Source organism: Anoplophora glabripennis, unplaced genomic scaffold (genome assembly GCF_000390285.2).
Source record: "Anoplophora glabripennis isolate ALB-LARVAE unplaced genomic scaffold, Agla_2.0 scaffold36, whole genome shotgun sequence".
NCBI lineage: Eukaryota > Metazoa > Arthropoda > Insecta > Coleoptera > Cerambycidae > Anoplophora > Anoplophora glabripennis.
This window is the reverse complement of record NW_019416310.1, coordinates 453139-466361: the sequence shown is the minus strand read 5'-3', so window position 1 is coordinate 466361 and position 13223 is coordinate 453139. Positions and strand designations below refer to the sequence as shown.

The window sequence follows — 13223 nt, the reverse complement described above, 5'->3', positions numbered from 1 at the left end:
ATCTACATTTCAAAAGAACACGATCTGCAAAAAATCGCCTTAGTAAAATGACCCCTGAAGAGATATGGGCCATCAAAGTTTCCAAAAAAATTATGAAAATTGGCTGTAATTTGAAAACCGAACAAGGTACAAATAATAAATTTTTTACAGGTTGTTTACTAATACAGATGAGAGTTTTCAACTATTTTTCGAAAATTTTAAGCCCTCGAAAGGGGTTGAAATAACTACCCCTCAAGACATTTTTTGCCATAACTTTTATATTTCGCAAAAACTCGATATCCAAAAATACGCATTAGATAAACTGGTTCTTTTAGAAACTTTTACCTCTCTAGCAATTTTCCTTTAAAACTTTTCGTTTATTAATAAAAAATAAAATGTATTACCATTCACCTCACACCGTATATGATTGCAATCAATCAAAGAAAAACTAAGTGTGCTGCTGTCATGCCAGTTGTTACAATTAACTCTTCTGTAAGTTGTCACTGTTATCAGCTAAATACTTTATGGGTGTAAATTAACAAGAATTATGCCAAATTTTACTAATGATGAATATGCTTGCTTCCCTACTTTGTTGATTTATTAAAATAAATTTATACTAGATTTAACTAAATTTTATGGTAACAGCCATAATACGGACTTATACCTTTATAGCAACCAAATATCATTTGAAAAATTGGCCGCCAGAACTTGACTGATAAATTATGTTATATTAATTTATTATGGCTATATTATTCTATACCGTATAGAAAGATCATCAGGGACATCTGTACTTTTGCGCTAAAGCCAACTGCAGAATCCATTCTTATTACGTTTACGTTTACAATCCGTGTAGTATTACCACTGTTAAATTTGATTTTTGTCATTTTATTTCTTACAAGTATATAAAGTATTATTAAAGTAAATGCACTTGAATTTAGTTCCCTTCAAACTGTTTTGGATTACTTTAGAAACAAAGCTATTAAAATTTCTGAACGTACCTGGTTTAGATAAAATTTGAGTGAGGAGCATGCGCTTTCAATTCGATATTGAATTTGTGAACAAACGCGTTCTTGGTTATCCTTTTTATAGTCGACATGGCGGACAACACAAAAAGCGTGGCTTCTGCCGTAATTTTTGATTATTTGAACAAACAGGACAAAAACTTAGCCTCTGTTTTTCAAAAGAAAACCAATGCGGTAAGTGTCTAATTTAACTTAAAATATTTAATGTGTTTTAAACTGTTGTACTTTCATAAATAATTCAGAGCTTCGTGTGTGTTCATCCACCACGTGTTTTTTGTTCTACATTCACCTAAATTTAATTTGAAATAGTCAGTGTGCTCCAGAATTCGTTACTGTTATTAATATTTGAAAAGTTTTGAATGTTCCTATGTCTCCTGGCTTTAAACTCGTTCAATTAAAATTTTATTTAATTTGAGTTTATTTTGTTAAAACTTCTATTTTTCCTTTATTTTTAGAGTGGACTTGTGAAGGGAGCACCCACCTTTAATGAAATATTGACTCATTATTTAAATTCTGGACCGAAAGCAAAACAAATTAAGCTACAAACCGCAGAAAGTGATGAGAGTAGCAGTGAAGAGGAAGAGGCACCAAAGCCAAAACTTTTAAATGGCGTACTAAAACAAGGTAAACCAGGCCAGAAGAAACAAAAATCTAGTAGTGACGACAGTTCCGAAGAGGAGGAAGTTAAAAAACCTACAGCAAAGCCTGTAGCACAGAAACAACCAGCTAAACCACCACAAAAAAAACAAGAAAGTAGTTCAGAAGACTCTTCCGATGAAGAGGAAGCAACTAAACCTGCTCCTAAAGCGACAGTAAAACCTATTGCTAAACCAGTTCAAAAGAAAAAAGATAGTTCATCTGAGGAATCTTCCGAAGAAGAGAAGGTGCAAAAGCCTGCTGCAAAACCTGTCCAGAAACAACAACCTGTCAGTAAAAAACAGGAAAGTAGTTCAGATGATTCTTCAGATGAAGAAGAAACTAAAAAACCTGCTGCTAAGCCTGTTCAACAAAAAGTAAATAAACCTGTTCAGAAAAAACAGGAAAGTAGTTCAGAGGATTCTTCGGATGAAGAAGAGCCTGCAAAACCAGTTCAGAAACAACCACAGAAACCAGTGCAGAAGAAAAAGGATAGTTCAGAGGAAGATCCTTCAGATGAAGATGAGACTCCTCCACAAAAACCTGCAGTGAAGCCTGTAGCAAAACCTGTACAGAAAAAACAAGTAAGTAGTTCCGAGGATTCTTCTGAAGATGAAGCGCCCAAAAAGACAGTTCAGAAAACTGCAAAGCCGGCAGCACCACAGAAAGCACCAGTGGTGGCAAAATCTGTTCAGAAGAAACAGGAGTCCAGTTCAGATGTAAGTATTGTTTTACCAGTAATATTTTTTTTGGATAAATTCAAGTAATTTGTTGATTAATGCTTAATGTGTTAATGTTACAGGATTCATCCGAGGAAGAGGAAGCTACTCCTAAAAATAAAAACCAGAAAAGTGCAAAACAGGCAGTTCCTCAAAAAACGCCTGTGAAGGCAGTGCCAAAACCTGTTCAAAAGAAGGCAGAATCTAGTTCAGAAGTAAGTACATGTAATGTGGTAAGTGTGTATGTTCAATATGAAACACAAATCAATTTCAAAGATATTTTAAAAAGAAGCCTAAAGTGTTTCTGTTAGATTTGACAACAGCATGTATGGTTGTGTTGTGTTAAAGTAAAAGATTTGTATTTGGCAACTAGGTAGGTTAAAGATGTGACACATTTTTTCCAATCCGACGTTCCCCAAATACTTCATTTAAATGTCAGACATCTTGAAAAATATGTGTAATCGCTCCATTGTGTAAATACATTTTTTTTTGTCGAGTGGAAAAGATCTGAATATTTATGTTGCGTTAGTCTTCTGGGAAGAATTGACAATTAAATAATCCACTAGGCCGACGTGAACGTTAATAGATTTGTTTGTAAATTAGTCTGGACAACCTCCGTCGTTTAAGTATTTTATGTACACTGCAGCTCGTTGATACACAATTCAAATGCAATTCTTCTTAAGCTTCTACTGGAGTTATTGTCAACAATATGAAGGGTCTTAACTTTGAATGAGTCATATTTATAGAGGATAATTTGTTTTTTCAAATTCCGTCGTGAGAACTAATTTTTTTTACTTTTTTTTTTGTAATTTTTCATATCCTGCTGCTGGAGCATAAACTCACTTGAGAGTTATGAGATTCCCGTTTCTCCAAATTAACTTTTGTCGTTTGTTCTTTTCGCTCATCTAACGCCCAAGTATATTACGTGAATTGATACTATGTAGTTCATATAAACTATGTCATTGTCAGAGGTCATTCATACTGAAATTCACAAACCTAACGCAGTGCTTTCTAAAAATAGTAACAAATACTTTTTATTCAAAAGTTGAAATGATTTTAAAAAATATTTCAGATCTATCAGATTAGTATTTTAATTTTATTATGGATTCTTTATAAACCAGCAAAAGTAATTATTTTGAAACAAATAGTTTTTCTTACAATTAGTAACATCAACATTCATATTAGGGTGGCCCAAAAACAACTATTTTTTTTTGTCTTGTGAAAATATATTAGTTTATCATGTTTTAAGTTCCCTCAAAAAATCAGCTAAAAAAAAATTTTTTAGAGGTCGCTCAAGATTTTTAAAAATTTCCAAAATCGTCAAAAATGTAATTTTTAAAAAATTTTTTTTCTCATTATTTTATCATTTTCTAGGTGGAAAAAAATCTCGATTCTGAAAATTTCAAATCGATATTTTAATTTCTAAAGGTCACTCATAATTATTTTAACTTTAAAAGCAGTATACCTAAAATGTTTTCGAGCGACCTCTAAAAAAATTTCTCGAGGTAAAAGGACCCCACACTTTTCTTATGGGAAGTGGGTTTCGGCCAATTTTTTTGAAACTTCGCAGATAGATAGTTCTTAACATGTAGATCAAAGGTCTCATTGGGCACAAATCCCCAAATCCACCCCTTCCCTGCCAAAAACTGACTCCAGGTAGGGAGGGGTGTAATTGTGGAAGGGCGAAATGGGCGGTGACTATTAAGACGCCTTCATTATAGCCATCTTTCTCTATCGTACGGATTTCTATGACTTTATCGCTCTCACGTAACGGCCGATGAACCATGGGAACTTTCCGACACTGTAGATATATACGTGTGTTAAGTTTAACAGCGTTTTGCAGCTTGAATATTACTTTTTCGAAAAAAACAAAAACTTTTTTAGATTTTATCAAAATAAATAACTGACTTGAAATATTTTTTCATAAAATGACAAATAAACTTTCTACAGCTATATAAACAATTAAATTGTTAATAACAATTTTCCTGACCCGATTCCGTAAAATTGAGTTGCAGATTCTAATTTAGCGTGAAAAAATATGCGCAAAAAATATACGTGCAAATATACGTGCAAAAAATACGTGCAACTATAAAATACAGTAATCTGGAAAATCCGTAGGCTGATTCGTGGGGGGCGGGGTCAAGTGGGGTAGTTTGATAGTCAAAAATGTGGTTGTTTGGGGTCGTTGTTGGGTTGATGTTAAATCCCCCTGCTACTTGGAGGCAGTTTTGGGGGGAAGGGGTGGATTTAGGGCCTTGTGCCCATTGAGACTTTTGATCTACGTATTAAGAACTATCATCCTGCGAAGTTTCAAAAAAATTGGTCGAAACCCACTTCGCATAAGAAAAGTGCGGGGTCCTTTACTACCGCATTGCGAGTATCAAATATTTATAATTTTTTAATTTTTTAAAATATAAGTGTTGATTTATTTCTATTCTTGTTCATCAAATTCAATAAAAAAAATTATTAGTTCGTTGATATTTATTTTTTAGAGGTCGCTCGAAAACATAGATACACTACTACATAAAATAATTATGAGTAACCTTTAGAAATTAAAATATCAATTTGAAATTTTCAGAATTGAGATTTTCTTCAACCTAGAAAATGATAAAATAACGAGAAAAATATTCTATTTATGACGATTTTGGAAATTATTAAAAATCTTGAGTGACCTCTAAAAAAATTTTTTTTTGCCTTGTTTTTGGTTTTAGCGAATAAAGCGAAAGCGAAATTTTGGATTTTCGATTTTTGTTTTTGCGAAATTAGATTGTTTTTTTTGCGCAAATTAGTATCCCTAATCATAACAAATAACCTAGCATGTGGTTAACGTCTGAAATCCGGTTACCATAAATTTGTCATGATATCCAATTGTTACACAATATTGACAAATAATGTTTTTTATATTTTTGCATAGAATAAGCCAATGCTTAAACAAGTAAATTGTGTTTACATTTAAAAGCAACGAGCGTTCAAATAAAACGTGGTCAAGTTGGTTCTGAAAATTTGGACGTAGGGCGTAGCGTATAGCAAATGAACTTAAACGTCATCTGTCAAAGCGCTATATCGCCGCTATCAATTTGAATATTTTCGTTTTAAAAAGCGTTTAAAATGGTGTTTTCTCAAGAACAAAAAGTGTTTATCATAGAGTCCTACTTTAGAAATGGACGCAAGATTGATGGAATATGGAAGTATTCTATTGAGGAATGTTTCATAGAATTTCAAAATCAATTTCCCGGCGTTGTTGAGTACAAAATTTTTCAAAGTGCAGTTCAGCGTTGTGTTAATGTTTTTCGTGAAACGGGCAGTGTAACAAGAAAAGAAGGAAGCGGCCGACCTAAAAAGCGGACTGAAGAATTAAAAGAAAATGTCCAACAAATAATGGAAAATGCGCCAAGAACTTCTGTACTTGTTTTATCACAAATGGTGGGAGTATCAGCCGGTACCTGCCACACTGTTAAAAAAAGATTTGCGTTTGTTCTCCTATAATTGTTTGTTATTGTTATCACGATTATTCTTTAAAATAAAGTTATATAGTCATTAACGTTATTGAAACTGACAGCTGCTATAAAGCTCGTTGAGAAATGAGGTTAACTTGGTCGCTATAAGCTACTCCCTTTGTCCAATGTGTCAGAGCCAACTTGGACCACGTTTTTATTTGAACGCTCGTTATTTCCTTTCATTTCGTAAGTGTTGATTATTAACTTAATCTTCAGTTTAGATTTCTCGACATTTGAAAAACATTTCTGCCTTCAGAAGAAATGTTGAAACTGTTTGCAGTTCTTGATATTTTGAGAAACATATTGTTCTCTTCACAAAAAACTATCAGAGGTTTTTCTATAGAAAAGGACTTTTAAGTCCCTGGAAACATAAACTCTAAACTGATGAAGCCGTAATCATACCAGACACTGTTTAACTATTGACAACTGCTATGAAAACCTCCAAACCATTCCATACATTTTTTTAATTTAGGTCTCATGCTGTTATACATGTATGTACTAAATGTATGTCACTCATACAGGGATCACCTCGTATTATTGGTAGAATAGTACTATCTTAATTGAATATTTTATTTCAGGACTCATCAGATGAGGAAGAAGCTCCCAAGAAAGCTGCCCCTGTGAAACCGACACCCGTTAAAGTACAGCCAGCAAAAGTCACGAAGGAAAGCAGCAGCGAGGACTCTTCAGAAGAAGAAGAAGAACCCAAGAAACCGGCGGTTAAAACACCAGCAAAACCAACACCAGTTGCGAAGAGGAAACATGAAAGCAGTTCGGGGGACGACTCCGAAGATGAAAAGCCCCAGCCCAAAAAGCAAGCAGTCACTCCTGCGAAGAAGGCAAAAGAAAGTAGTTCTGAAGAAGAGAGTTCAGAAGAAGAAACTAAAGCTGTAGCCGTTAAAAAACCAGCAGCGAAGGTCGCCACTCCGGCAAAGAAACCAGCACAGGAAGAAAGTTCCGAGGAAGATTCAAGCGACGATGAGGAAACGGTTAAAGTTCCACCAAAACCGCAAGCGGCTCCTAAAAAGGCAGCGGCTAATAAAAAATCAGCATCTTCGGATGAAGATGAAGACGATGAAGAAAAACCACCCAAGAAAGTAGCAAAGGTCGGCAGACAGGAATCAGAAGAACAAGAGGAAGAAGTGGAGTTAAAAATTAAAAAACCGAAATATGACAACTTTGTTAAAGCCGGGCAAAATAACAGCTTTAATGGGAACAATTGGGTGAGTAATTACATTTCGCTCTCAATTCATTTCCGATTCTTGTATGAATTTTGTTGTACGAAGGTTGCCTTTTATATTTTGGGAATATATATTTACTCAAAATGTTTTGACGTTGTGTTGTTTACAGTGACTTGAAAAATTAATCTCGGCCAAAAAATGGAATTAAGTCGTGAACATTTCCGTGCGATTATTTTTTACAACTTTTGCTGTGGATTATCTCAACAGTGCATCGATGAACTTAATTCGAATTTTGGCGATGAAATGCCATCAAAAATCACTGTATATCGATGGTATACGGAATTCAATCGTGGTCGCGGTTCGCTCAGTGATGAATTTCGTGAAGGTCGTCCAAAATCGGTTGTTGTTCCAGAAAACATTGATTGGCCTCTAAAAAATTTAGCTCGTGTCGATTGGTCAAAGGAAATGCTTTAGAAATACGATCACTATGCTTCAAAACACATCTGTATCGTCTCAACAGGTGACGAATCGTGGCTCTATGCTTGTGAGCCCAGCAGTCAACTGTATGGGTCTTTCAAGATGAGCCAAATCCAACAAAAGTTGTTCGGAAAAACTGGGCATGTGGTAACTGTACCATTAGTGCCACGTCGGACGGTCAATTTTGAATTGTTCACAACCATTTGTTTGACAGAAGTCTTCAGAAAAATAAGGGAAATCAAACGCCGAAGATTCATTGTTCTTGGAAATAAGAGCTCTCACACATCGGCTCAAATAAAAGACTTTTTGAGAGCTGAAGAAGTCAAATTGATGAGCCATCCACAGTGCAGCCCTGATTTGGCACCCAATGACTTTTTATTCCCACACATCAAACATAAATTACGAGATCAACGGTTTTTGATGCCTGAAGTGTTCAAAATGGCACGTTTTTGAGGTGGTTCAATCGGAATGGAAAAAGTGCTTCGAAAATTGGTTCAAATGCATGCAAAAGTGTATCTTTATGGAGAATATTTTGAAAGACGATAATAGTAAGCTACATATTATTTTTTTTCCCTCTATTCATGAAATATTAAAGGCAACCCTCGTCTATTTCTTATCCTCTTCATACCCAAATTATTTCCAATTTGAGATAAATCATTTTAGCAGTCATTTAAGAGATTTTATTACTTAGAAATGTTTGTTTGGTGATTTTAGCAAAAAAATACTCCATTCCGAAGGGTGAGAGATGAAGAGGTGCAAATAGATCCACGATTAAATGACAATTCTTTTGAAGCTAAGGTAACGTGCAATCTCGAAAGGGTGCAACGGATAGCGCGAACTCTCTACAGGGTTTGTAGTAGTGTATCAGAAACACATCGTAATGATATTAAAAAGATCCAATCATTTTGGAGTTTGCACGTTGCCTAATGGATGGTTCGCCTGTCTGTTGTACTAATACAGTTTTTCTTTCTTTCCATATTTGCCCCCGTACTTGATCTGGAATGTACCCTGTCTCTTTAATTGAACCACCATAAAATTTCGCACGCTAGAATGATGATCGTAGAAATTCGTTTGGCGGTCGAGGGGGCAATCGAGGGGGTAATCGTGGGGGTAATAATAATAACTTCCGCGGTAACAGAGGTGGCCGAGGGGGAAATCGGGGAGGATTTAGAGGAAACCGCGACGGTGACGGAGACGGTGGCGGTAGGAATTCTTTCGGTGGGTTTAACAATCGAGGTGGTCGAGGAGGTGGCGGTTTCAGGAAATCGTTTGATGGTAACGATAGGGGAGGACGTGGTGGCGGAAACTTCAGGAACGATAGGGGTGGGCGAGGAGGCGGCGGCTTTAGGAAGTCCTTCGGTGACGGAGGTGGCGGGGGAAGGGGCGGTTTCGGTAACAAAGGGTTCAATCAGAGAGACAGTTTTGGATCAAAGCCTGCAGAGAATAAGAAGATAACGTTTGACGATTAGATGTGTATACAATTTTAATTTAGATGTAAGTATATTTTGAGCTAACTAGTTTTTTTATTAATTAATTCCATTTTTATTCAATATGAGAAGTATACAATGTGTCCTACCCTGATATCTTGCTCGCCTGATATCCGAATATTTTGAATCTTTGGTGGTGAATATAGGTACCTATAAAGTGTGTCTTTAGATTTGGATGTAACTGTAACCTGATGGGTTATTTATTTAACCATCTACCATTATGACCAGTATCATATCGATATTAATTTGCAAAAAAGTTTACCATTTACTTCTCGAAAGGGAGTTTATAATTATCATTACACTTTAATTAATATGTGGGACCTTAGAAATGTGGTATGTTCAGAGAATGAATACAAGACACTTACCGTATGTTGCTCATGTACAAGGTAATCCAGTTATTGGTTGTATAGGCTGACACTTAAATTGGAAGAACAAGAAAACACCAAAACATTCCAGGAAGGTTATAATAACAATAAAAACAAAACAACGGTAACACAATAGTCTCGAACAAACATTCATTCATTTACACGCAACAGTGTACCCAGATTCAGGGAATACAAGATCCATAGCAAAAATTGGAAAAACTTTATCCATTATTAAATTAACCCGAGACTCTAAAACTAAGTAGGCTGCTTAATGTGGGACCCAAGGAGAAATTGCCCTTTTTGGAGATCTCTCCTGAATTCGACATTGCGCTTCGACATGCCCATTTCTTGGATTCTGAAATTTCGGTTCTCATCTTATTGGCGGGATCTCTGAATATAGGGACGTTTTGGCATAACTATACCATGTTAATGTTATCTAATTAACTGAATTTACAATTATCTAAATAATTTTGTGATTAAACCGAACTTACAAGTAACCCTACACCTTCCTCTTGTGATTCCGTATAGCAACACGGGACTGATTAGTCAGTTTCATTTAATCTATTCTTATAGCTTGGAAAATCTGCCTAAAAACCAGCTATTTGATCTATTATTATTTTCCTCACAATATTCTAATAACTTATTTAATTATCTTGTAATTTCTACATATTTGCAAACGTATTTCGTACGTTATTAGAAATATCGATTCTTCCCTTCACCATGGGCTGAACTGATGCAGTTAGTCGAATACCAGATGCCCGATACATGGCCCCGACTATCTAAGTCTACTTGTTCAAAAACATTGCTGAATTTTATAAGCCTTCGAAGGACAACTTTGCAAATTTCAAGAGGCACTAATCTCTCGACGACGCTAAACCTACTTGAAAACCCTTAACTTTTAATTATTTGTTGACTGAAATATCTTACTGTCTGAGTTGGCCCATCTGTTCTGAGAACTAACAAATAAACTACCACACATCCAGTTTTTGTTACGTAACCATATTTGATTGTAGTGAGAGGTGTCTGATTCTGAGATGGAAAAAAGGCTCGATTTAAAAATAAAAAAGTATCTGCAATTTTTTTGGAAAAAAAACTAGTAAGGTACTCTTAATCAGCACCATTAGAAACCCCTTTGTACAAGATTACATCTTTGTGGGTAAAAGATGTTTGAGATATGGGCGGTCAAAAAAAAAAAATTATCAACTTAAATTAATTTGAATCTGTAAAACGAGCTCTCAAATTAAAAAAATTTCTGTAGTTTTTGTTTGGAATAATGTATCGTACTGGTATGAAATTATTCTACAACAAAATAATTTTTTTAATAAGGCAAAAATTCTAATTTTCATTTTGCAACAATCGTACAAATTAGAATTTTTGCCTTATTAAAAAAATTATTATTTTGTTGTAGAATCATTTCATACCAGTATAATACATTATTCTAAACAGAAAATATAGAATAATTTTCTTTCATTTGACAGCCCGTTTTACAGATACAAATTGTTTTAAGTTGAAAAAAATTGTTTTTCGACGACCCGTATCTGAAACACCTTCGAACCCACAACGATGTAATCTTGTACAAAGGGGTTTCTAAAGGTGCTGATTAAGAATAATTATCTTACTAGTTTAAAAAAAAATCGTTAATATCTTTTTTTTGAAAAATCGACCCCTTTTTCCATCTCAGAATGGTTCGCCTCTGACTACAATCAAATGTGGTTATATTTAAAGACTCCCTTTATAGGTATATATTTGCCACCAGTTTCAAAATATTGGGATATCAGGCGAGATTTCGCGGTAGCTCCATGAAAGTGGGACACATTGTATATTACAAAAGTTGTCTTGAAATTTTGCTTCAACTAGTATAGTTGTCAAATAAAAAGTTATTGGCATGGTTTTTAGGCCCTTTTAAAAATATGTCGAGAATTATAAACCGCTATTATGAAAAAACTAACAAAAATTTTAAATAATCTGTATATTAAACAAATCAAGGTATTGGTATGTTAAATTAATAGCTGTTAAATTTTACTTGAAAACTGGACTTATTCACTTTTAATTTTTGTGTTTCCCTGGATAATAGGAAAAACCCTCCAAAAATGTGGAAATCGGCTCGTATAAATGTCATTTTTATTTACAGTATAATGCCCGAGGATCCTGGGGTGAGAAGGCCAACTTAGACTTGAAACACACCCGCGGAAAATCGTTTAGGCGTGAAAAGACTAAGAAAAAGCGAGGTTCGTATCGTGGCGGCACTATTGACACGTCATCCGTTAATTCAATAAAATTTGAGTAATTTGATTTTAAGTAGACACATAATATTTTTTCAATTCCATTAAGTACTTTTTAAGTTGGCAGTTTTTCACACAAGCATTGTGTTTGTTCAAAAATTATATATGTACGTTCTTCTTAGGTATTAAGATATGTTTTAATATGTTTATATAACTGTGATTATGAAAAGGGACTTTATATTAACAATGTAAAGCATAAACTATCGTATTGTGTAACTCTGTTTCTGATGCTATCGATTCCACTTGTAAATACCGAGTTTGAAGGAAGCCATGTGAATAGAGTTTGTGTTTATACAATAATTGTGTTTTATTTACTATTCATCTTTGAAAATAAAGATCCAATAACAAAATAGGCATAAATAAATTGAACCTCAATTTTCTATCTAATAATTTTGTGTGTTGCAAAAAAATTGTAATGTGCTGTTTATTTTGCATAGTGTTCAGATAATATGTTTGCATGTACACTTTCGTCATGTTATTAGATGTTAAAAATGGAATTGTGTTCAGGTGTTAGTGGCTAATCTGTTAATCAAAGTGATTGAATTTAACACATGAATGTCTGTGAGAGAAATTCCATACAAACGTCAGATAAGTCGGTGAATGATACCGTGGAAATATTCAGTTCTTTAACAAAAGTCTACGACGGAAGTATTTATCATGCTTTAAAAAGTGCTGCAAGTGTAAGAAAAGCAAAACACCAAACAAGCGGCAGGAAAAAAATTTAAATAGATGATAAATGTGTGGTTCATAGGAAGATTCACAGATGTTAAAAAATGAACTTTCAACATTAAAGAAAATTCAAACTGCAATCTCAAGAGACGAAGATTTGAGTACTTTATTCTAAAATTTTACTGTGGTACTGTGCATGAAATAAATTTTCATTATTTAAAATGAAATCGAAAAAGTAAGCTAATGGAAAAGAATGAAATTATAGCTCACAGTATTTAAAAAAAATAGTGGAGTTTTTCATTATTTTAAAGGCACCTATTTAGTGATTTGAAATAATAGTATATTACACCACAAGGGCCGAAAGTTGAATTTTCGGCCCGTGTAGTGTATACGATTTTTCTTCATAGCCGGTTGAAAGTACGTTATTAATTTTACTTTTTTTAACTTTAGAGGTAGCAACAGTAATGACAGCGGTTAACAATTTGTTATAGCGACATAATAAATAGTCTCTAGTTACGAGTATAAATACGCATGAGAAATTCTTTCCTCCTGCCGTTATAGAGGGCGCGCGTGTACTTCTCACAGGGAGTAAATGTTAAACTTTCGTCCCTGCTATTAGGGACGAAAGTACGTACTTTTGACCGAGGTATGAAGAAAATACAATTTTTTTTTTATTGATTGTATCAAATGAAGTCAAAAAATGTTCTTCAATACCAAAAATCTCAGTATTGAAAAGCAATTCCAAGTAAAATGTAGAAATAGTAAGATTCTATTGTACGAGGGTGGTCTGAAAAGTTTCCGACCTAACAAAGGTACAAGATATTTTTCCAGACATTTTTTTTATTTTTTAACATAGTCTCCTTGTAACTCTACACACTTCTCCCAGTGATGCTCCCATCTCTGTAACCC

The 13223-nt window shown here is 34.3% G+C and overlaps 1 protein-coding gene across 2 annotated transcripts; it reads left to right on the top strand.

The window, feature by feature from the left end:
- Positions 1–1048: 1048 nt before the first annotated feature.
- LOC108915980 (nucleolin 1) lies at positions 1049–11945 on the top strand. 2 transcript variants are annotated; one of them, XM_018722161.1, is made up of 6 exons: positions 1049–1175; positions 1457–2356; positions 2440–2571; positions 6432–7076; positions 8226–8309; positions 11495–11945. In XM_018722161.1, the coding sequence occupies exons 1-6, from the start codon at positions 1074–1076 to the stop codon at positions 11648–11650; spliced, it is 2019 nt and encodes a 672-aa protein (XP_018577677.1). In that variant the 5' UTR covers positions 1049–1073; the 3' UTR covers positions 11651–11945. The 2 variants fall into 2 exon arrangements, with proteins under 2 accessions (XP_018577677.1, XP_018577669.1); XM_018722153.1 differs by lacking the exon at positions 8226–8309 and adding an exon at positions 8561–9005 and having other exon boundaries at positions 11495–11580.
- The last annotated feature ends 1278 nt before the right edge of the window (positions 11946–13223 follow it).

What these genes read in the sequence shown, in the direction of transcription:
- LOC108915980 (XM_018722153.1), top strand. Translation starts at nt 1,074, where the DNA reads ATGGCGGACAACACAAAAAGCGTGGCTTCTGCCGTAATTTTTGATTAT. An exon ending in AACAGGAGTCCAGTTCAGAT is followed by an intron (nt 2,357 to 2,439) that starts GTAAGTATTGTT and finishes TTAATGTTACAG; the next exon opens with GATTCATCCGAGGAAGAGGA. An exon ending in AGGCAGAATCTAGTTCAGAA is followed by an intron (nt 2,572 to 6,431) that starts GTAAGTACATGT and finishes ATTTTATTTCAG; the next exon opens with GACTCATCAGATGAGGAAGA.